This window comes from Dunckerocampus dactyliophorus, chromosome 1 (assembly GCF_027744805.1).
Source record: "Dunckerocampus dactyliophorus isolate RoL2022-P2 chromosome 1, RoL_Ddac_1.1, whole genome shotgun sequence".
Taxonomy (NCBI): Eukaryota; Metazoa; Chordata; class Actinopteri; order Syngnathiformes; family Syngnathidae; genus Dunckerocampus; species Dunckerocampus dactyliophorus.
The window spans coordinates 17,141,780-17,166,805 of NC_072819.1; the positions used below are offsets into that span (position 1 = coordinate 17,141,780).

At 40.9% G+C, this 25,026-nt stretch overlaps 1 protein-coding gene across 1 annotated transcript in view; it reads right to left on the reverse strand.

Annotated features, from left to right (window-relative positions):
• si:dkey-11f4.7 (piezo-type mechanosensitive ion channel component 2) overlaps positions 1-23,170 on the reverse strand; it is a 75,558-nt gene extending 52,388 nt beyond the window's left edge. Inside the window, exons 1-6 of the mRNA XM_054778786.1 lie at positions 23,107-23,170; positions 20,216-20,311; positions 11,245-11,346; positions 11,090-11,135; positions 7,347-7,506; positions 7,060-7,261 (exon numbers count right to left, since the gene is read on the reverse strand). Of these exons, the coding sequence (XP_054634761.1) occupies positions 7,060-7,261; positions 7,347-7,506; positions 11,090-11,135; positions 11,245-11,346; positions 20,216-20,311; positions 23,107-23,170 (670 nt within the window). The remainder of the gene's footprint in view (positions 1-7,059; positions 7,262-7,346; positions 7,507-11,089; positions 11,136-11,244; positions 11,347-20,215; positions 20,312-23,106) is intronic.
• Positions 23,171-25,026: the final 1,856 nt, after the last annotated feature.

The window sequence follows — 25,026 nt, forward strand, 5'->3', positions numbered from 1 at the left end:
ATTAACACAACCATCCTTTCAAAGACAACGTAGCGTGACATGAAGTTGTATGACATCCCCATCAGCAGTGTAGTGCATCAACAGTGACTTACCCCCCACTTCGTCTCATGAGCCGAGTTCTGGTCAGATTTTGGTGATGAGGAACGTAGTTCCGGTTAGTTGCTAGGGCCACTCAAGTAAAGAGTTTGGCGTCTCAAAACAATATGCGTTCAAAAGAGTAATGCATCGTCGTTCGTATCAATGCGCGCTATTTCCTGTCCATTGTTGTGTGTGTGTTCCACAGCGGATGAAGATGTGAGAGTCTCGCGTCACAGCGGCTTTGGCAGCGTCTTCATCCTTGCATGTAAACACTGTGGAACTCAAACACAACAATGGACAGGTGACAGCACGCAGTGATACGACAGAAGAAAGTAATGCTGAGTGATTGTGAGATGTGATTCCACCTTTCTATGAGTATGCTTCCAGTCGCAATATATATGTTAGCTTTATGCGAGTTTTTAAATAAACTGACATAGATGCCCAGTGTCATTTGGAAATCAGTCAAAATAACATGGAAACAAGTAAATCTAGGTATAGTCTACTCACAGCTACAGCTGAGGGTCCAGCTCCAGCTCCTCCTTTCTCTCTGCACGTTCTAACGCCATCTGACCGAAGTTCAGCATCAGTGCATTCCGGTTCATAAGGATATCCTTTTGACTTTGTGCTAAAAGGAATGCCACCATCACTTGTTTCGCAGTCAGACGTGTTTACTTTCACTATCCCAGCAGTAAACACCGGTGATGGAAAGCTGCTCAACAGTTGACAGCTGGCGTCAGCGCGCAGTGATACGAAGGGAGAGAAAATAATACAGATCGATTGTGAAGTCTGACTTTTTTGTGGTTTTGTGATGCAAATGTTTTACTCTTTTGTTTTGAGAAGCAAAATGCCTTACTTTACTGCCCCCCCCAAATAGCCGGAACTACTTTCTGAAACACCAAAAACCTACCAGGGATCTCATCTGTAAAGCTTGCGTACGCAACAGGGCCGAAAAGTTGCGTACGCTGTTTTCCACACAAAGTATGTGATCTATAAAAACACAGCCTTGCGTAAGAATATGTGCACTGGGAGGGCACCTTTGCAGCTGGCGTATGCACTTTTTGGAGCCATGGCAAAAAGGTGACACACATTTTTTAACTGATGAAGTGAAATCATATGTTAGAAATAAACATGCAATGGAAGCCCATAAAGATTTATCCATCTTTGCATGAAAACATCATGCCATTATTGACTTAAAAACATTTGTGGAAAGTGTTGCTATTTTACATGACACTGACAGATATCATTTGTCATTTATCATAAACACCATATATGCACCAGTGTCATATCCGGATTAAAAGATACATGAAAGACCCAAGGCAGCACCTCTTTATTTTAACATCATGAGAATATTATGTGTTCGATTACTATTAATTATAGGGCACATCAAGCTGTCAATTAAGTAATTCTATAGGGTTTAAGTTTACAAGACACAGAGCTAATATGTTCTTGGTGCTCCGTTTCTCCCTTTTCTTTTGACAATTTATCAAAAAAAAGTTCTTTGTTGTATACGTCAGGTATGTCATCAATAGCACATGCTGTCACTTGCGTCTCCGTTTACTTAATTTAGGTTTAAGTATTTTTATGTTTAAGTGTTTTTGAAAATTTGTGGTCAATTTTGCATGCACACTGTATCTTTTAACAGGGTTTGTGTAGTTGCATCTATTTTGGACTAATCTTTTATATTTGCACTGTTCTTTTTATAATTCTTTTACTGTTGTTTTAGAGAGACTATTCTTAACATCTGTCCAGAGACAACAGATGAAAAATAGTCTTTTGGCTAATTCTGGTGCATTTGCAGCAATGCTATTTAATGTACACCATCCCTGTCAAATAAAGCAGTAAAAAAAAAAGAAAAATGTATTTGTCTTACCACGGCCTTTATTTGTGTGTCTGTGTGCATAAAGATTAGTTTTCCTTTCCACAAATGATAGGGTTTTGTTTTGTTGTGCTTTGATCTAACACACAACATTAGTTATTCATAAAATAATTATAACATACCTAATACTGTATTTTCACGGTGTCAATGTCATCATTACGTTAAATATTTTTAAAATATCCGTCTGGAATTACAGCAATTAATTTTCCAGATAACTTCATCCCCGTTTTGAGTCTTTCTGTCCGCCTTTAAATTCAGATTTTGCTAATCTTATATTAATCTAAAATGTGTTATCAATTAGGAAAAACGTAGAAACATGCTCACTAAAAATGGAAATGTGTGCCTTGATATCTGATTTTTTTTTTCTTTTTTTGCCTCGGTTCGGCCTGCTCCATTCACACCATTGACAGTAGATGAGCTGTCATGTTTTATTTGTTATGCCACTGCTGTGTCTTCCATATATAGCACTTTGTCCAGTATTTTCACCTCCATTTCCGTGACATTCCACTTCTTCGTCCTCGTCGTCTTCCCACCAGCCGTGACTCTGAATGACAGATGCCATTGTAACAATGCAATCAAGGCGCTTTAATATGGACGCCACATTCATGAGTCACTTTGCACTGACCTTCTATGGTGAAGTGGGCGTGACTTGAGGCGGAGTTGCGTACGCACACTTCTACTCAAGGTGGAATGTATCAATCACAAATTGTGTGAATGTGTGCGTACGCCACTTTTCATAACTGAATATTTTTGTCTGGACGCACATTTTGGGTTTCTATGCAGACTTTTAGTCAGAATTCCACGCTCATTTTTATAGATGAGGCCCTAGGACTCAAAGTGGGGGGAAAGTCACCCTTGATGCACTGCACTGCTGATGGGTATGTCATACAACTTCATGTAAAAAAATCCGAAGTATCCCTTTAATTTTACATTGTTGTATACGATATACTGTATGGCATCTATTTTGTTGGACAAGGGCAGAGAGATACGTGCAGATTTATTTTCTCTGCTTTAAATTGTAAATAATTAGTTTTTTGATGGTAACTTAACATAGTTTGACAGCGCTATAAATGAATCCAACAATGGGTGTGTCTCAAAAGTCAATTCACTTAACATCTGTTCTTGTTGCTTAATTTATTGGTATTAATGTTTCTTTTGTTCTTATTCATTTTCTTGTGTTTTTCTTTCTTTTTTTGAATTCAAGATTCAAGATTCAAGATTCAAGAGAGTTTTATTGTCATGTGCATAGTACAACAGCAGTTATACCATGCAATGAAAATCTTATTCTGTTAATTCTCCCAAGAAAAGAAAGAAAACAAATGAAAGAATAAGAACATAAGAAACATAAACACATAAACATATATACCAATAAATTAAGCAACAACAACAGAAGAGACATTAATACAAATAAATAATACAAATAAATAAATAAAGTGCTATGAGTGTGTGCGTGTGTTGCGTGTGGCGTGTGCGAGTGCTTCGTTGAGGAGCCTGATGGCCTGTGGGTAAAAGCTGTTTGTCAGCCTTGTGGTCCTGGACTTCAAACTCCTGTAGCGTCTGCCTGACGGTAGGAGTGTGAATAATGAGTGTTGTGGATGTGTGCTGTCCTTGATGAGGTTGTGTGTTCTGCGTAGGACTCTAGATTTATAAATGTCTTGCAGTGAGGGGAGGGCTGCCCCAACAATGTTCTGTGAGGTCTTGATCACCCGCTGGAGTGCCTTCCTATCACGTGTTGTACAGTTACCGTACCAAACAGTGATGGAGGCGGTAAGGACACTTTCGATAGTGCATCTGTAGAAGCAACTCAGGATTGTGGTGGACATGCCGAATTTCCTCAGTCTTCTCAGGAAGTACAGTCTCCTTTGGGACTTCTTCAGAATTTGTTGGGTGTTGTGAGACCAGGTGAGGTCCTCGCTGATGTGTGTGCCAAGGAACTTGAAGGTTTTCACCCTCTCCACCTCAGTCTCATCAATAAACAGGGGTCTGTGCGGCTCCTTTTCCCTTGTTCTTGGGTCGATGATCATCTCTTTAGTCTTATCTGTATTGAGAAGGAGATTGTTATCACGACACCAAGCTATGAGGTCCACCACCTCTCTTCTGTATGATGTTTCAACACCACCAGTGATCAGTCCGATGACTGTAGTGTCATCTGCAAATTTAATGATGCTGGTGTTGTTCTGGGAGGCCACGCAATCGTAGGTGAAGAGCGTGTAGAGGAGTGGACTCAGCACACACCCCTGTGGGGTCCCAGTGCTCACAATTCTTGAGCTGGATGTGCGATTGTGGACTCTGACTGACTGGGGTCTGCCTGTGAGAAAGTTAAACACCCAGTTACAGAGGGAGGGAGACAGGCCAAGTGTGAGGAGCTTATTTGTGAGTTTGTGGGGGCAGACTGTATTAAAAGCAGAGCTATAGTCTATAAATAGCATTCTGACGTATGTGTCCTGGCCCTGTAGGTGAGAAAGGGCTGTGTGGATGGCAGTGTTGACTGCATCATCCGTGGACCGGTTCTGGCGATATGCAAACTGTAGAGGGTCCACAGTTGCCGCCGGGATGCTCTTTTTGATGTGGGTCATGACTATTCTTTCAAAGCACTTCATAACAATAGGAGTGAGTGCTATAGGGCGATAGTCATTCAAGCAGGTCACGTTGCTCTTCTTGGGTATGGGCACTATGGTGGTGGACTTAAAGCAGGTCGGTACAGATGCTTGTGCAAGCGACAGGTTAAATATGTCAGCAAGCACATCAGCTAGCTCTGATGAGCAAACCCGAAGTGCACGTCCTGAGATGTTGTCTGGCCCTGCTGCTTTTGGACTGAGTGAACAGAACAGAACAGAATGAACAGAACAATAATTTCATTGCATAGCATAACTACCTGTTTTACTGTGCATATGACAATAAAACTCTTGAATCTTGAATTTTCCAGCAGGTAGATACTATGACAAGACGTGATGTTGTCATTTTATGTTTTACTTGATGTTGTACAATACTGTATACCTCCAGTATTCGGCCTCTTTGATCACTGGATCAGCTTGTTGCTTTTCGAGGTATGAAATAAACGGCATGATTAGTGAATCAGAGTTCTCACTCGTGTAGGCATCAGGAACAGCGTCAACGGACATGCTTAAAGACTCGACCAAAGTAATGGAACTTGCGGTGGGCCTGCTTGAGCACAAACAGAAAACCACCTGGAAGGAATATGTAAAACCGTTTAGTGCATGCTTCACCAAAAGTGAAGTCACCGGTTTTACACCATATGAATTGATGTTCGGTTGATCACCACAGCTTGTCGACATAGCATTTTGGTTTTCCTGTATGAGAGCCTCAGTCCACATCCCACTCTCAGTATGTTAAGAATTTGCGGTCCCGGTTGGATGAAAGTTTTTAGATTATTCACAGGATTCTGCCAAATTTGCTGTACAGTTTCGACCAGCGAGTGACACCATCAAAACTGGAGGAAGAAGATAGAGTCCTTGTTCGAAGGGTCAGATTTTGACGGAAACACAACCTCAAAGACAAATGGGAGCTACGTGGTTGTAAAGAGGGCTGGAGAGTTACCAGTTTACACTGTGAGTCCAGAAAAAAACTCAGATGGACCAACTTGTACTCTCCACTGTGACCTTCTTCTACCTTGCCCGCTCCTAGAGCAAGTAACGACTCAGACATTCAACCAAGAACACCTCTTCATAGACCCCAAACCAGAAGTCAGAAACCTGAGCAAACAAACACTAATGAACACCCAGATGAAAATGACTGTTGGGATTTTGCTCAGGCAGTAATCCCACCAACCGTATTTAGATCCAGGTATGCAGTTTCAATAGAACATGGCTCTCAGGCTCAACCCCAGGCTGACTTAGTCCTTCGCCCGTTGAGTGCATTCCTACAGAGCAAGCACATCCAACTATGGTGACAAACTCTGATGACGGGGAATCCTCTGCTGTGAAGTCTAAATGCCATTTACCGAACAATGTGGAGCCCACTGCTGTTGCAGCAGTGGAAGAATGTGAGCCTGAACCCCTGGAGTTGGAAAGCCTCAAGCACCAGTCCACAAGAGGCTCAGAGCTCCTTGACTAAGCAGAGCCAGACCTCTTCATCCTCAACACATCGAAGCAGTTAGACAACATTTAAGAGATCTTTTGGAGGCTGGTGTAATAAGAGAATCTGAGTCACCTTTTTCACCCAGAGTCGTTGTCCATTAGAAGAACGGCGATATTCAATTGTGTGTTGATTATCGGAAGCGGAACCTTCAAACCATTAAAGATGCTTATGTCCTGCGAAATCTGGAAGAATAATTTTCAGCTTGAACTAGTTCCCGCTGGTTCAGTGTCCTTGATCTTAAATCTGGATATCATCAAATCAAAATGAGTGAAGCCGATAAAGCTAAAACTGCATTTGTAACACCCATTGGATTTTAGGAATTTAATCGGATGCCACGAGGTGTGACATACGCACCGTGTACGGTCCAAAGATTAATGGAGAAATGTAAGGGAGACCTCCATTTGAAGGAAGTCTTAGTGTTTCTTGATGACTTGATCATTTTTTCAAACACATTGGAAGAACATGGGCAACAACTATTAAAAGTGCTGAATCGACTTAAAGAATATGGACTTAAACTTCCTCCAGAAAATTTTTTTTCCAGACATCAGTACGTTATCTGGGCCACATAGTTTCGGAGAAAGGAGTTCAAACAGACTCCGAAAACATTAATGCACTAAAATCCAGTCTGTGCATCTTGGTTATTTGTCCTCCCTCCCTGAGTCTCACCGTTATCTTCTGATACTGGCCCAAGCCCAAGCTGCTACATTACATCAGCCAATTATAATGAACAAACTTGTTACAGCGTACCTGTTTTGTAATGTGTAAAACCAAATTTAAAATGTGTTTAATAAATGTGAGAGGCATATTATAAGGTTTAGTATCAAAAATAGGCATTATTAAGGTTTTTAATGGGTGCATGCATTATTCACAGTTTTTCGCCATTTGTTTGATGTTTCTGGAATGTAAACTCCACAAATAGCGAGGATCTACTCTATATGTAAAAAGTGGACCTACTTTATGTTTTCTTCCATTTCTACATCCTGCGTCCAAATAGTTGTGCAGTCTACCTGCCAATCCCAGTAGTAAGGTGACGACCACTTTTCCAGCTGTGTTCATGATAGCTGATAACAGCAGCCTCAGTCCAGCTGCGAACATCAACAGCTTTTGAACAAACTGAGGTGGACCTGTCTGCACTGGCACCGTGCTCTCATCCGAGCTGTCAGAGGTCTCACTCCCTCCCTCCGACTCTGTGTCAGACGTCTCCGGCTCCTGTCAGAGGCCAATCAGACAGATGTCACTATGTCTGGTCCTTGGCTTTGTGCAGCCATGTTGTATAGCCTTGTATGCTTCCTACCTCAGGGTCAGAGGGTGGGATCCCGTTTTCGTGGAGGTTAACTTGAGGCGTGGCGCGTAGTAGCTTTTTACAGAGTCTTACTATGAAGAGGGTGGAGATGAGAAGGCCCACATCGGGTGCCAGGAAGCGCATAATATTCCCTGGATCTACGGAGCTGAATCTGGAAACACACACACACACATGCATACGCACAGGTATCCTTTAAACGTGCATCAATAAGAAAAACAATGATACACTACACCTATTAAAGGGATAGTTTGGATTTTTTGACATGAAGTTGTATGACATCCCCATCAGCATTGTAGTCCAATAACAGCGACTTAGCCCCCACTTGGTCTCCTAAGTCCAGTTCTGGTCAGATTTCCGTGATGAAGAACGTAGTTCTACTTAGTTGCTGGGGACAGTTAAGGAAAGAGTTTGGCTTCTCAAATGTATTGGCTTCAAAAATGCCTTCTCAAAAAAATTCGGCCTCACAAAACACTGCGTTTATTTGTCTCCAACTGTATTCCTGCGTACTGTCGCCTGTGCAGTCTTTTGTGCCGCGGCCATCTTGTTCACGTATGCGTTCCACAGCGGAAGAAGATGCGAGTGTCTTCGTCACATTCACATGAACACACAGGAGACAGTGCACACGGATATGGCGGGAGACAGATATATCGCCAAGCGTTTTGTGAGGTTTGATTTTTTTGAGAAGGCATTTTTGTGATGAATATGTGTTAATCTTTTGAACGCATATTGTTTTGAGAAGCCAAACTCTTTACTTAATTGTCCCCAGCAACTAAGTGGAACGACTTTCTTCATCACAGAAATCTGACCAGAACTGGACTTAGGAGACCAAGTGGGGGGTAAGTCACTGTTATTGGACTACAATGCTGATGGGGATGTCATACAACTTCACGTCAAAAAATCTGAACTATCCCTTTAAGGCTGAGCTGATATCTAGCAACTTTTTCTTGTTAATAACCAAAATCACTTAAGTTCTTACATCACAAGTGTCAAACTCAAGGCCCGGGGGCCAGATGTGGCCCGCCACATCATTTTATGTGGCCCGCAAAAGCCTGGGAATAATGTGTGTCAATAATGCACTTCATCTTTTTCCTTTTAAATGTATTTATTCTTTCATTTTGACTGAACAATTGTACTGTATGCAGTTTTTCTAAACTTCAATATTATCTGATCAGATACCAAGCATTTCTTGTTATCAAAAATAAATCCCTGAATGTCTGCTTGTCACCTTGACATGTTCACTTCACTTCTCAATTCAAAGCAACTTATCCATCACTTTGTTAGGAAAAATATAATAATCTAATGCATGGGCAATTGTGTAATAATATCATGAGGTTATATTTATATTCATATATAATAACAGTTACAAGTGGCCCTATGAAGGCAGCCATAACTGCCATGTGGCCCTCAGTGAAAACGAGTTTGACACCCCCGTCTTACATGAATAGCTATAGCATTGTACAGCAAAAAAAAGGAACTCTTATGAGCTATTTTTGTTGTATTGTATGTTGTATGTTATATTTGTCCAAACAAAGGTACCTTTAGTTGTATCAGGCATTAAAATGAACAACAAGCTGAAGAAACAAGGGTGGTCTAATAATTATATTAGAATGTTAATACTGACATGTTCTCCCCGTGCTTGCGTGGGTTTTCTCCGGGTACTCCGGTTTCCTCCCACATTCCAAAAACATGCATGTTAGGTTAATTGGCGACTCTAAATTGTCCATAGGTATGAATGTGAGTGTGAATGGTTGTTTGTCTATATGTGCCCTGCGATTGGCTGGTGACCAGTCCAGGATGTACCCCGCCTGTCGCCCATACTTAGCTGGGATAGGCTTCAGCATGCCCCCGTGACCCTAATGAGGAGAGGCGGCATAGAAAATGGATGGATATATAATGTGTCTCTGCGGGATGTGATCCTGTGATGTAGACCATGTCCTCCTGTCCCTGTTTGTCAGCACTATCTGACATTTTCATTTAGAGACCCAAAAAAGATGGATCAAGGTTGATTTCTGCAACAGTCTAGACAAATGAATTAAATTATTTGTAATTAAAGCTCTATTAAAGCATATTTCTGGGAAAGTGGAGTTTTTTTTCAATTTTTTGGCGTATCTGTGCCTCATTAGAATTGAAAATGATTTTTTTTTGTGTGGTAAGCAATTGAGCACACTTGTTGCATAGATTACATTTATTGGATGTGTAAAAGAGGTACCGTAAGTTTAAAGGTGTGTACAAAGGAGTTTTTTTTTATGTTTCAGTGCTTAAAAAAAGAAGCTTTTAAATAGACAAGATAAAGAAACAAAGTAATTCCAAAATGGCCTTTGCACTAATCAGAATGCACTCCTGATTAACATTTTAAGACCAGTTTAAAAATTGTAAGAATTTACATTTTGTACTGTTGGATCTTAAGGAGGTTCTAAGTAGAGCCTCAAAATGCAAAAAGAAGAAATGGGAGTGAGAAAAAAACCCTGAAAACCCATTAACTGAAACATTTAAGACCACAAGCTTTAAAAGACAAAATCTGGGCAAAAATGTGGACCTAATGTTATTTTCTGTCAGGTATTCACACTGTCATGATCCCTTGATGGCAAAGGCAAAAAAAGCTTTCTCAATTTGAACATGGTCGTATTGTTGAGCTGCATAAGCAAGGCCTCTCGTAGCGTGCCATTGCTGCTGAGATTGGACGCAGTAAGACGGTCATTCTACATTTTTTGAAAGATCCTGAGCATTATGGAACAAAAAGGTGAAGTGGTAGACCCAAAATAATTTCACCGGACGTGAGCTGAAGGATCTGATTAGTTGTTCGTCAAGACGCGGGACGATTCTCGGCCCAAATTAAGGTTGTTACTGGTGCCAATCAAAATAGGCTATTCGTAACAAAAACAAAGACATTCTTTGTAAAAATGTACGCACAGCAGCAGCCGTGGCTACCCCCAATGTAGTCACATGACATTTTTATATGCTTCTGCCTAGCTTGATAGTCAAATCAAAATCCTCCAAGTCAAATCGTCGAATGATCGACTATTCTAAGACATCCCTAGTTGTTTGCAATAAACTGCTTACTCATTTTTTTGTCTCACTCCCATTTGTTCTTTCTGCATTTTGAAACTCTATTTAGAAACTCCTTAAGATCCAACAGTGCAAAATTCAATTTAGAATTAAGGCAAAAACTCTAGACCTCCAAGGTTCTTCAAACCCTAATCAGACATCAGCACACCTCACCAGAACTCAGTTCAACTAGGCGTTCTGCTTTTTTTTTGGACTTTTTTGTGACATTTATTCCAAAAGAATCAGCACCCCCAGCACGGGGTGTGATTATAGTGTTGGTACACATATCCAAGGTTTTTTTTTGTTGCTTTTACTTGTATTAACAATGGTTAAATTATTTTAATAATTGTATACCATTAACAATGAAACTTGAAGTGCATGTGACGCATCTGTGATGCTAGTCATGTTTACATTACACCATTGTCATCCCATTCTGGGATTTTGTATTGTTTTAAATCAGGGGTTAACTTATTTTTACACTTGTACGACAGTTAAGAATGTTAGAATTTTACTTAAAACCTTGCCCGTACAGTTTATAAAGTTTGTTATGATGGCCACAGCGACTGATTATTTCTAGTTCCATTATTTCCTATAGAAACAACTGATTGTCAACCTCATTCGTACTGCAGTATATGTAAATCTAACGGATGGAATTTAAATTTACTGTGTGCACTACAGCAGATAAATACCTCACGATGCCCACATGGTAGAGGAAATCCTCCCAGTGGCCACTCACTGTTGAGAAAAATCACCAGGTAAAGAGCACAAAAATGACATGATGCTAACAAGGTGTCATTTTTGGAACACACATAGAAAAACCACAATGCTCCATATGTTGCTTTACCCTGTGGAGTGATGTAGGCAAAGGGGATCTGCATGAAGCACTGCAGGGTCACAAAGGTCACACAAGTGTAGATTATCCAGCGTAGGAACTGACCAGTTTTACCTGAAGACACAAATAAGAGGAAGCACTGTAAAGCAGGGATACCCAACCATGGGGATGGTATCAGTCCATGGGTGGTGCCAAATCAGGCCGCAGGAAAGTTTCAGGCTGAATTATTTTTTAAAAATACATTTTAAAAAATGTTTTAAATAACTACATGAAATTTTATGTTAAGGCATTTAAATATTGGAAATTTGGGCTGTTACTTTATTCCAAAAATTATATACAGTTAGATATCCCACAGTTTTTGCATAGTTATGTTGTTTTGTTTCATTGTGTTTCCATGAGTTGCGACCCGTCCCACATTGTTCAACTGTCAGTGAATGCACCATAGAGCGTGTGGGTGTGCTAATTTTCTCCAACGCTGCACAGATAGACTACGATACTGTATTTTTCCTGTTTGTTTTTTTACGTCATATTTGTTCCCAAATGTTGTGTGCCAATGAGGCAAAGGCTTCTTGAGACGTCATCTGTACTTCTGTGAAGAAGGTGTCGGACGTTTCGCTCCTCATCCGAAGAGCTTCGTCAGCAAACTAACAAGTGCTGGTAGCCTAGGCCTTAAATACAGTAAGAGTGGGCGGAATTGGTGTGCCAACACCCTCTTCTCCTTATTGGTTCCTTACACTAAGCCTGGGCGGAGTAGTGGTATAATCCTCTCCTTCCATTAGCACCTCTGATAAAAGGGAAGTGTAGCTCCCTGTAGTTGGGTATGAACGACTCTGATACTGGCTCGTTAGCATCTATTGTTCTGGCTCGGCCCTGGCTCCACCTCATTTGCATGACTAAGAGCTGTGGGTTTTGGTCTACAATGCTGCCAGTGCCTGGTAAAAAAAAAAGCCTTGGAGTCAAAAAAGGACAGAGAGAAACGTGAGAGAGGAGAGGCAAAAGAAAATTGTGTCAATATGTGACCCGTTTTTTTGTAGCCTAGCCTGTCTAGCTTCATGTCCACCATGAAATAAGCTAGCAAAGTGTTAGCATGTTGTGTTAGCCAACATCTCACTAAAATATATACACTGCTCAAAAAAACTAGAGGAACACTTCAAAATCACATCAGATCTAAACTGGGGGAAAAATGATCTTGAATATCTTTCCTGACAATAATTGGGTGATGTATTAGTAACAAAATGATGCCACATAATTTGATAGAAATGAAAATGATCACCCTATAAAGGGGGGAAATCAAGACACCCCAAAAATGAAAGTGAAAAAATGATGCAGCACACTGGTCCATTTTGCTAAAATGTCATTGTAGCAACTCAAAATGATTCTCAATAGTTTGTGTGGCCCCCATGTGCTTGTACGCATGCCTGACAACGTCGGGGCATGCTCCTAATGAGACTACGGATGGTGTCCTGGGGGATCTCCTCCCGGATCTGGACCAGGGCATCAATGAGCTCCTGGACAGTCTGAGGAGCAACCTGGCGGCGCCGGATGGACTTAAACATAATGTCCCAGAGGTGTTCTATTGGGTTTAGGTCAGGTGAACGTGGGGGCCAGTCAATGGTATCAATTCCTTCATCCTCCAGGAACTACCTGCATACACTAGCCACATGAGGTCGGGCATTGTCGTGGACCAGGAGGAACCCATGTCCCACTGCACCAGCGTAGGCGAGGAGCAGCTTACATTAGCCTTGCTACTTGGATGCTGTCGTATTAGCTGTGGTGGAGCAAGGTACAGAGTGAATGAAGAGAGGGAGTGGTGAATGAGATCAATAACACGTTATTTAATGATTGTTTCGCAGCGGTTATGTTCAACAGCACAAATAAATGTGCCCACACTGTTTATTTGTGTTGTTTTAAGTTTGAGCTGAGCTGAGCTGAGCTGAAACTTAAATCAACACAATTCACAAACCACAGTAAAACAAGTTGAGGATAGACTACAGCGCATGTGTATGGGGGGCGGGGTGGTTTTAGAGTGGAGTTGGGGGCCCTTCAGGAGGACCAGAATTTGGAGCTACACCCCTGCAAGAAGTTGGCTTATTTTTTAGACTTTTATTGTGTCTGCACTATATACGCATTGTCACTTGTTATCTTTTAAAATGTTACTTAGAGCAGGGTTAACTTCTTTATACACTTGTATGACAGTTAAGAATGATAAAATGTTACTTAAAACATTGCCTGTTCACTTAATAACGCTTTTATCATGGCCACAGTTTGACCCTGGAGCAGATCATTTCTATTTTTGTTACATCCTATGGGAAAAATAGTTTCACCAGCGTCCTGTAACAGATAGTGTTTGACCTTAGAGGTTCCACTGGGGGGGTTGTTGTGTGTTTCTAATGAGTAGTATTAATGACATGCCATCATTGTCTATTGCTGAGGCAGCACGTATGCTATTGATGCTGAGGGTTGTTTTTTTTTTTTTTACTAAAAGCTTCATTTCACTTCCATCTCTGCACTATAAACAACATACATACACTCTTTGAGTATATGGTGGACGCACAAAAACTCAAGAAGCACACATACACACACACACACACACACACACGCATGCAGGATGTTGCAGGCACACTTGAGCACTTAGGCTGAGCTCATATTGGGGAGGGAGAGCATCATTGTGGGCTGGATGGAGCTTTAAGAGACACAAAGACTGAAAGGCAAACAGTTTTTTGATGGCCAGGGAAAGATTCGCAGCATGCTGACATCACATCTTTTAATTCCTCGCTGTAATTACCAAGCTATGTATAATTGATTTGACTATTCCAAACCACATCCCCTTTACAAAGCGTGCACGTGTGTGTGTACAGGGGGGGCTGCTGAGACTTTAATTCATCAAAATGCAATAATCCAGGTGTGTCCAAAATGCGACATTTTTGACCCGGAGCTCGTTTTTTATTGGCCCTCTGCATATTCCAAAAATGTAAATAAATCATTATTAATGGGCCATATCATACTAATTTGCATTGCAACAGCAAAAAGCTAAGATGTGGATACTTTGTTTAGATAGTTTAGCATATATTGACCAACAATGGATTGGTTTTAGCATCTTCAATTCACAAAATATATCAAAGTGGCCCCTGCACATCTTTCAATTTTTCTGGATGTGACCCTCTCTAGAAAAGGTTTGGACACCCCTGCGGTTCCTCAGTACAAAAAAAGGCAAACACACAATGCAGTGTACAAACAGGTTGGCACACCGTAAAGTTGACCTTCTGATGCAGTTCTATTAAGTTAACACGCAACAATATTAATGATGTTTTGTGTTTGATTGTGGGGAACAGGATGACATCTAATATGATATAAAGCCATTGTTGTATTATATTTGTCCTTGAAACCATGTAAGTAAATCAAGAAGATACACACAGGAAGTTATGTGAAGTGTAGCACCAGTGATGTGTGGTCAGGGGAGGCAGATGAGGCCTCATGAAAAAGTACAAAAAAAATAATGATAACATAAAATAAGTAGAATTTCTTTTTCCGTTGAACTATGGTGTTTTTAAAAGTCGTAAGGCGTAAAAAATGACGCTGAATTTGCACATTTCCTGATAAAATACAGGGCAGAAAGCTGAGATGAGGCTCTGCGAGCTGAGCCTACCCTCTATCGCTACATTCATACTGCAGTTCAATTCCAATTTTAGCTCAAATGTGACCTGAATCTGATTTTTTTCATGTCAGTGTGAAGCGTACACTTCCGATTTTTTCAAATGCAGTCTGAACATTCGGGTCATGTATGACTCACCATCAAAAAGTGACAAACGTTACAATTCGTCGCCGAAATTGACAGGCATGAAGAAAAATGGCAAATGAAGTGGCAGAAAACAGTCAGTGGCAAAAAAATGTTTTGGAACTGATTACTCACATCAATGTCCCACCACTCCCACCACACCACATGCTCCTCAAAATGCCCCACAAACTGCCCCACAAACTGCCATGGCCAAAATATTTGCACTCTTCCTTCTTAATATCCTACGCAAAATAATTTGGTTAAGAACATCTCGACTCCGGCTGCATAAAATCCTTGAAATTGCCACAATGCCACAAATACACCAGGACTCTCAGTTCGACTATTAGTACAACTCTGAGCTCTGCCATGTACAGAAGTTCGTGGATGACACGGCCATCGTGGTATGTATCATAAGGGGACAGGCGGATGAATACAAAAACTGGTGTGACAATGACAACACAATTGAACAAAAATGCAGTTTTTAAATGAAAATTTTCATTATAAAGGGAGAAAAAAAAATCCCCCCCTCCGTTAAGATCTATCAGTCTGGAAAAGGTTATAAAGCTATGGCACTCCAGCAAACCACAAATGGTGAAAACATGGAACAGTGGTGAACATTACCTGGACAAACTGGTGAGGAAGGCAGGCTCTGTCATTTGCACTGAGCTAGACTACCTGACATCTGTGGCAGAGCAAAGGAGGCTCCTCTCCATCATGGACAACCAGCACCATCCATCATCCAACCAGCTGGACAACAGCTTCATCTCTCGACAGAAGAGCAGTTTCAGTGGCAGATTACTATCACTGTCCTGCTCCACTGAAAAACTGAGCAGATCATTCCTTCCCTTTTCTGTTATGCTTTTCGACACAACAGAGGAGGAGCAATAAAACCACACACAAGGATGGACCTATGACCTTAGTATGTATGTACTACGAATTTGAAGGCATCTGTTCCGTATTTATTTATGTATTCCTATTCTATGATTTTTCTTATCGCTTCTATCTTGCTTTGTTTGTTTTATTTTTAAAGGGTCCCTGACATGATTCATCCACTTTGTTTAAATATCTCATATATTGTTTGTAATTATGCTCTACATTGTTCCATTTTTGAAAGCGGACAGTAAATTCTCAAAAATTACATTTATAGTTCGTGGCGCCACGCATGATGAACGAGTTCTCGCAGTTGAGCCTCATTTCCAGAAGTGACGCTATCGGGGTACTATCGCCCAGGTAAACAAACATAGCAGCGTACGAGACAAAAGATGTTTACAGTGATTGTGGCGAAGATTTGAGCGATGTGTCAATAGAGGAGGAAGAAACATTTGGAGATGAAAGAGAGAACTTGGAGATGAAGATCGGTCGCCTTAAAAACAAAAAATGAAAAATGTAAATGACTCTGGAGTTGCTTATTATTGCATTATTATTTTAAATCGGCTTCTTAATGAGCGCAAAGGGTTTTTTATAGCCTGTTATATATGTTGAGGATGAATGTTCGTTGCCGCCGCCCTGCCGCTCCCCATAGTAAACATATCACTGTCAAAAGATGTTTATCTAACGTGTATAATGCTTTGCACCATTGTCGCTATCGTATAATAGTGTTTAGAAGACATCATGTAAACAAGACATGACTTACTCTCTTCTGTCAACTTTGACGTAGTGTTCGTTCTTCGTTGTCTTTTCGTTGTTTTTTCCTGTGTATCGGCGGAATAGCATAGTTTTTCAAAATGCGTTTATACTGTACTTTCAAGCCAAATGCTTCTTGTCAAGCTGTTCCTTCGAAGCAGTCGTCAGTGAAATGAACACTGCAACAGAACTCGAGGTGGACGTCCATCTGTCTCTCATTCTCTTGCCTCGTCAATTATTGTCTTAAACCGCCCTCTTTTGGAAAAGAAAAGCTTACAGCATCACTCGGATATTATGAACATCCAGCAGCAACACAACAATTTTGGCACGACTACTATTTTGATGAAAAATATACCGAACCAAGTCAAAGATCTACCTCGAGAAGCGTTTGTTTACTCTGCTTTAATTGAGAGGTGTTAACCCGATTATGTCACACCAGAAATGAGGCTGAGCTGCGAGCTAGAATCGTCATGGCTGGCGCCATCAACTATAAATGTATTTTGTGCGGATTTACCGTTGGCTTTCAAAAATCGAACAATGTACAACATAATTACAAACAATATACAACATATTTTTTGCAGAGCTGCTGGAAATGTGAATTTCTCTTGGAGATGACTCTACTGAAGTATCTCTATCTATCTATCTATCTATCTCTCTATCTATCTATCTATCTATCTATCTATCTATCCATTTATCTATCCACCGACAGTACCTACCTACCTACCTACCTACCTACATAATTACCTATCTATTTATCTATATACTAAATTCACAAACACATAGATCACATACAGATCACCATGTGGAAGACAAGACCTCCTTCTACTTCCACACTGGATATGCAGCAGCTCAGTGCAAGCATCAAGATTCGGTGAAAAAGAAAATGAAGAAATCACAGAATTGCTGGAAGAAAAACACAGATTACACAGGGTCTTAGCAATAACTGCAAGTAAAGCTGCCTTTCACAACATACGCAGGATGGTACAAAGCAGACTTTGCCAAATCCAGGACTCATGGCTGAGCCAGAAAGCAGAGGAAATTCAGCACGCAGACATGAATTAAAGACATGAAGCTTTTGAAGAAGGCCACCAAAGCAGTCTACGGTCCATAATCTGCTACCCCTTCTCGAGTTCTCAACACGGACAAACATTTTTAACCGAGAGATCCAGCATCTTGAAGAGACTGGTGGAACACTTTGACGCTGTCCTCAACAGACTATCTCACTTCAATGAGGAGATGATCATTCGATTGTCACAGGTTTGACCTGACCTGACCCAAAAACCAAACAAGCTCGAACCACTTTTGTTGACCCGACAAAAGCCTTTGATACAGTCAGTCGGAATCAAAATCATGAGTAGATTTGGATGTAAGGATAACTTCATCGAAGTCATCCGCCAGTTCCATGATGAGTTCCATGAGGTCCTTCATGACTGAGAGTCGTCCACCCCCTTCTCAGTCACAAAAGGAGTGAAACTGTCATGTTCTGTGTTTGTCGCTCTGCTGCCGCCTGTCTGTCATTTTGTTGCAGTGCACTGCTGTCCTGCAGAGGGGACAGCATGGCGACAGGAGTCACTCGTTGCCACATTGTACCTCACGCTTCACCTGCTCTCCGCTACGCTCGGCTTTGTGGTTCCAACTTGATCCGTGATTCTACTTTCTGGCTTTTAGGTTTTCTATTTTCGTTAGTACATGATTCCCGCTTGGCTTCTCCAGTGGCGCTTCGTTTTTGAGCTTCAGCTAAACTTGTTTCCTGCTTGGTTTTTCCAACAGTGTCTTCAGTTCCCTGCTTAGTTTTTTTCCCTGCCTGCCTTTTTTCCCTGGGAATGGTTTTCTGTTTTGTATTTTGAGTATCTCTGCTTTGTGAGTTCATTTTGGACTCGGACTATTATTCTATTTCTGTTGAATGTATCTTTACTTCCTTGTGAAGACCCTTTTTTTAATTAAAACTTTTTTGTTACACATCGGACTGTGTCTCCTCTCAGTTTGGAATCCTACACCGGCTCACATTGTTCTAGACAAAAACAAGGCTATGTGCTGGCACCGACACTCTTCAGTATCATGTTCTCAGCAATGCTGACAGATGCCTTCCATGACACAGGCCAAGGCATCAACATCAGATACAGAACAGCCAAAGACAGCTCAGCCTTCGGCCGACTGCGTTCATCAGTGTGGGAATGCAAAGGGATCAACCTCTGAACAAAGCTGAGCCATTGTATAATATCGTGAGGCAACATTACTGTATATATGTGAAACATGGACTGTATACCAAAGGCACACTAAGGTGCTCATCCACTTCTATGTAAACTGCTGCCACAGGTTGCTCAGAGTGAAATGGCAAGAAGTCCTTGACACAGAGATCCTTGAACAGAACGGCAAGCCCACTGTCTTCACCATACTTCGTCAGTCTCAACTTAGATTGGCGGAGCATGTCACAAGAATGTCCCCAGCATGTCCTTTATGGAGAACTGCAGGCTGGAGCGCGCTCCCAAGGTGGCCAGAAGAAGCGTTTCAAGACCCCTGAAAGCCTCTCTGAAAGACTTCAACATAGACCACAACTCCTGTGAGACTCTCGCGCAGGAATTGTTCAGCATTGCAAGGGGTAATCAGGAAAACAGCACACAAGGCACAGCGCATCAAAACTTAGTTAAAGTGTATATCACACAAGTATTGTGTTACCGGCAAACCACAAGCTTTGACTGGATGGCCCTGCCGTCCCTGTCCAAGAAGCAGGGTTTTGTCTCCATCATCCATCCTCGTACCCATTCCACCCCAAAGATGGATGACGCATGAACATGGTTCTCATCCCGTAGGAAGGACGAACAATAACAACAGCAACAACACTGATGCACTCCTGATCAAAATCTTAAGACTGGTTGAAAAATTGTTGTTTTCAATAAATTACTTTTTAAAAATGCTAATTGTCTCACTCCCCCTTCTTGTTTTTGCATATTGTAGCTCTTCTTAAAGCCTCATTAAGATCCAAATGTGCAAAATGCAAATTCTAGCAATTTTTCAACTGGTCTTAAGATTTTGATCAGGAGTGTATAACAGTTTACAATCAAAAAAATATGTTGCTTACAGGTCCTTTTATCATGCAAAAGGGACTTTTTAATGATGCTAGGTCTGTTAGTGAGCACCAAACTAGAGAAAACTTTATTATCGCCCTCACTTGTTTGCACCGCTTTTAGGTTAGAGAATAGGTGCTCAAATGTTGCAACTTTTCATGACTTCATGAAGGAAAAACTTCCTTCTTCATGGAAATGATACCACCTCTGACCTGCTCCATGTATGCATGTAAACAAAAAACGTATTTTTTTTAAGCAGGCTTTGCTACACACCTTAAAATAAAGCCTGTAGCTCTGTCAACTATCCGTCAGTCAGCGACAGACGTGGGAGCTGTAAGTTTGAACATTTTATTTTTCTTCAGAGAATAGGCTTACCTAACATATGTTGCCGTTAAAATGTGAGCGTAATGTTAGCACTGCAGCTCGCATAGCTACGCTAGTGTTGCTAAGGTTTGTGATTGTTTTAAAATGTGATGTGTGAATGAGGCGTAGATTTTCTTCAAAGAGCTCACACTCTCACCTTTCATTGTGAGCAGACTTGGGTTGGGCAGCAGCGGCAACGTGAGCAGAAACAGGAAATAGACCACCGACAGTCCATTGTAACGGAACGAGGATGCTATGTGAGAAAGGGAAAACATTCGGTCTGTTAAATTAAATCAGCAACACCACACTTTTTGACAGCATTGGGCCATCCACTTGGAAAGAACATCATGCAGCTTAGTATGGAATTAGCTGGACTGAGCCCATTCCTGGAACATCACATGGAACAGCACCAAAGAGGACATTACTAAAATTAACCTTTGGCACTTCACGAGGTTTGGCATTGTGCCCCAAGATATTCATACAGCACTTTATATTTAATGATTGCTCTACACTACTCCATGCTTATACTTCCTTTGCAGATGATATGAACTTAGTAAATTATATTATATACAATGATATAATTGTATTTTATTTTATGCTACATTTCTTTAAATGCAATTTAAATCTATCATACCGCAAGAGGAAAATGACAATCGATGTTTTCATAAATTTACACACACATACTTACAAACATCACAATTCACACCCAAACAATAAATATATTGTTGTATTGTATTGTATTGTATTATATTATATGATAATTATATTAGCCAATATTGTCTTAACAGACAGTTATGTTTCAGTATTTACAGTGCGAGTAAAAATAATGCTCCATTATTATGTATAATGTAAGTACTAATTAAATTTAATTTAGATTATTGAAATTATATGACAAAAACAAGTAAAACAATATTAGTATTACTATAATTAAACACTTACGACAATTAATGAAGTATAATAAATTATATTTGCATTTCCCCATTGCAGGAGTAATAAAGGATTATTCTAATCTATATATATTTAACATTTTCTTACATTTTTATTATTTAAAAAATAATTAATTATTAAAATGAAAAGCTAAACCCAAAATGTAACATTGTTGTAATTATTACAGGAATTCCTTTCTGTTCCCTTCTGGTTTGCCATGCAATGCACATTGAAAAATAATCCATTCATCCATTCATTTTCTTCTGCTGATACGGGTCGTGGGGGCAGCAGTCTCAGTTGGGAATTCCAGACTTTCTAGTCCCCGGCCACCTCTTGCAGTTCCACCGGGAGGACACCAAGGCCTTCCCAGGCCAGCTGTGAGACATAATCCATCCAGTGTGTGCTAGGTCTGCCCTGGGCTCTTCTCCCGGCTGGGCATGCCTGGAAAATCTCACTAGGGAGGCTAGATGCCCGAGCCACCTCAACTGGCTCCTCTCAATGTGAAGGCGCAGTGGCTCTACTCTGACCCCCTACTCTGACCCCCTCTCAGACGACTGAGCCCCTCACCCTATGTCTTAGGGTGAGTCTAGTCTAGTGGCTTCTTCAGGCTGGTCCCGGCGGGTGAAGGCTCGACGAAAAAGGCACTCGCCTGCTAGCCCCTCACCCGGGCCTGGATCCAGGGTGAGGCCCCGGTATTCCACATCCGGGTGAGGTGCGGTCCCTCCCCTTGTGTTTGTTCATAGGGTGTTCTGAATCACTGTTGGTCTGGCCCGTCACCTAGGAGCTGTTTGCCTTGGGAGACCCTACCAGGGGCATATAGCCACAGACGACAAAACCCCTAGGATCACTCAGGCAATCAAACTGTGGCTTTTGCCCCACATCTAAAGGAAAATCTGTAAGAAAATATAGATAACAATAGCCTGCAAAACTGATTAATCTTGCCAACTCATCTATCATGGGATATGAACTTGAACAAGCACGTTTGACTCAGTGCTGCGCTTTTTACTCACGACAAGGCCACATTAACTTAACTTCCACTGCAGCTCATATTATTGGTCCCACACTGTTTCAACACACACACACACACACACAGGCTTAGAAATAGACACAATAGAAATATTCAAAACTAATGAAACGCTTGGGAAGTACGAAATTGGAGGATAATCGCATTTACTTGGAGAGGTAAGAAAAAGCAGACTTTGTTTGCAGCGTTTTGTATGGTCAAAACAAAAATTGTATCTTAAAAAGATCTACTTTCTTTGCGTCTGTCACAGATTAGAGCTTAGCCTCTTTGCTCTTCTGCTATCGTCACTTTTAATTAGCAGGGTTATGTATAAAATTGTATCACCAATTTCCAGAAAACATTGCGGATGGGTGCGGCATGGTCAAAACAAAAAAAACGTTACACATTGATGATAATCAGATTAAGGGCTTTTATGTCCGAATTATTTTTCCTTTTTACATAGTCAGATAAGGCTTTTTAAACTTTTTTTTCATCCACTCAACCATAATGCTTGTCACTTCTTGCTATCAAAGTAACGGTAGCATGTTTTATTGTTAATACATTTTTCAGTGGTTAACTTCTTTTTACATTTGTGGTCATGGTAATGCGCGTATTTGTTTAGGAAATGCTTAACAAAGTCACATTAAGGAACATCAAAATTGCACAATTCAACATGTCCGAAAAGGACAAGGAAGAAGCAGAGTTTATTTAATCCTACACCTTCTCCATGAGTCGGCATGTAGTCTGTTCACTTCTTGTGTTTAACGTGTTACGTACTATTTTACGTACAAGACTGTTAAATCATGGGACGTGTGTGACAATACCTGACACACAACTTGTATTACGCCTTGTCATTTAAGTGTCATTTAAGTTAAGGATCAGCGTACTCATACCAGTAACTTCTTTTTACACTTAAAATGTGTTTATATTTTATTTATCTTTTACTTTTATCCACTTTTTTAAAAAATGCATAAGGATGTTCTTGAATATGCACTGTGGGATACATTGTGGCTCTCTTCAAGCATGCATTTCTAGCTTTCTGTTAAAATTTTGCAGAAATTCATAAAGTAATTTGGGTTATTTATTTACTATTACAGAAAAAGCATTACAAGACTCACCAGCTAGCAGGCTGAGCGGCAGCAATAAGTTGTAGAGCATCCCGACCACCATGTCCCCCGCCATGACTCTTTGCTCCTTCTTCACTTCTTCACAACACTACAGCTTTCCTCGCAAGACAGTCAAATTGTTAAAAACATGCATGGTGGCATGCACGGAGAGATTGACTCGGAATAAAGTTCCTTGGCGCTCAATGAGAAGAAGTGAGCATCTCATGTGTGAGGATGCTCCTCTTCAATCCATCTCCTTCCCCCTCCCTCACCTCTTTCGCTCTCAAACCTCCTAATGGCTTGTGACCAAGCATCCCTGCTAGTATGCTGAAACTGAGGGTAAATCTCCCTCCAGGGACGGTCTGCTGTCATTACGTCGCTAACAATCGTCAATAAAACTCTCATAAAACTGAGTGACCTGATGAATTTGCTATTACGACCGTCTCCCTGCTCCTGTTTGTCTAATATCTGTGCCAGCCTTCACTTTAGTCTTTATTCGCTTTGAATGAGCAAATCTTCTGCGTTCATTTCTGACACCAGGCTGATAATCAAACTGCACTTGTATTTGCTTACAGTTCCGTAAGGCTGGCTCATCACATTTGAGCTGCAGGGTGAGGGGAAGTGTATCTAATATTCATGGCTGCCAGGCCATTAAGCACTGGTGTGACTACAGATGAACGATCAATGCTCGGAGTAAAAAAAACAAAAACAAAAACAAAACTTTATTTATAGAATTTTTGGGTATAAATGTCTCTTGTTTGAACAATGATTAAGATGGAAACTATACATGCTGTTTCATTACTGAGGAGGAAAAGCAGGCTTTGCAAGCTTGGATTGACGGCTAGTCAGCTACAGACATGAGAGCATTTTGTTTTTCTTCAGCTAACCTAGCATGCTGTTAAAATGTGAGTGTAATGTTAGCACTGTAGCTCACATAGCTATGCTAGTGCTGCTAATATTTGTCTCTTTCTGTCCCATTCCTTAATGTTCTGTTGTTGTACAGTGGTATGAAAAAGTATCTGAACCTTTTGGAATTTCTCACATTTCTGCATAAAATCACCATCAAATGTGATCTGATCTTTGTCAAAATCACACAGATGAAAACACAGTGTCTGCTTTAACTAAAACCACCCAAACATTTATAGGTTTTTATATTTTAATGAGGATGGCATGCAAACAATGACAGAAGGGGGAGGAATAAGTAACTGAACCCTCACATTTAATATTTTGTGGCCCCCCCTTTGGCAGCAATAACTTCAACCAGACACTTCCTGTAGCTGCAGATCAGTCTGGCACATCGATCAAGACTAACCTTGGCCCATTCTTTTCTACAAAACTGCTGTAGTTCAGTCAGATTCCTGGGATGTCTGGCATGAATCGCTGTCTTGAGGTCATGCCACAGCATCTCAATGGGGTTCAAGTGTGGACTTTGACTTGGCCACTCCAGAACGTGTATTTTGTTCTTCTGAAACCATTCTGAAGTTGATTTACTTCTGTGTTTTCGATCATTGTCTTTTTGCAGCATCCATCCTCTTTTTAGCTTCCACTGTCTGACAGACGGCCTCAGGTTTTCCTGCAAAACATCCTGATAAACTTTTGAATTCATTTTTCCATGAATGATTGCAAGCTGTCCAGGCCCCGAGGCAGAAAAACAGCCCCAAACCATGATGCACCCTCCATCATGCTTCACGGTGGGGATGAGGTGTTGAGTTTGGTGAGCTGTTCCATTTTTCCTCCACACATGACGTTGTGTGTTCCTCCCAAACAATTCAACTTTGGTTTCATCAGTCCACAAAATATTTTGCCAAAACTTCTGTGGAGTGTCCAAGTGCCTTTTTGCGAACATTAAACGAGCAACAATGTTTTTTTAGACAGCAGTGGCTTCATTCGTGGAGTCCTCCCATGAACACCATTCTTGGCCATTGTTTTACA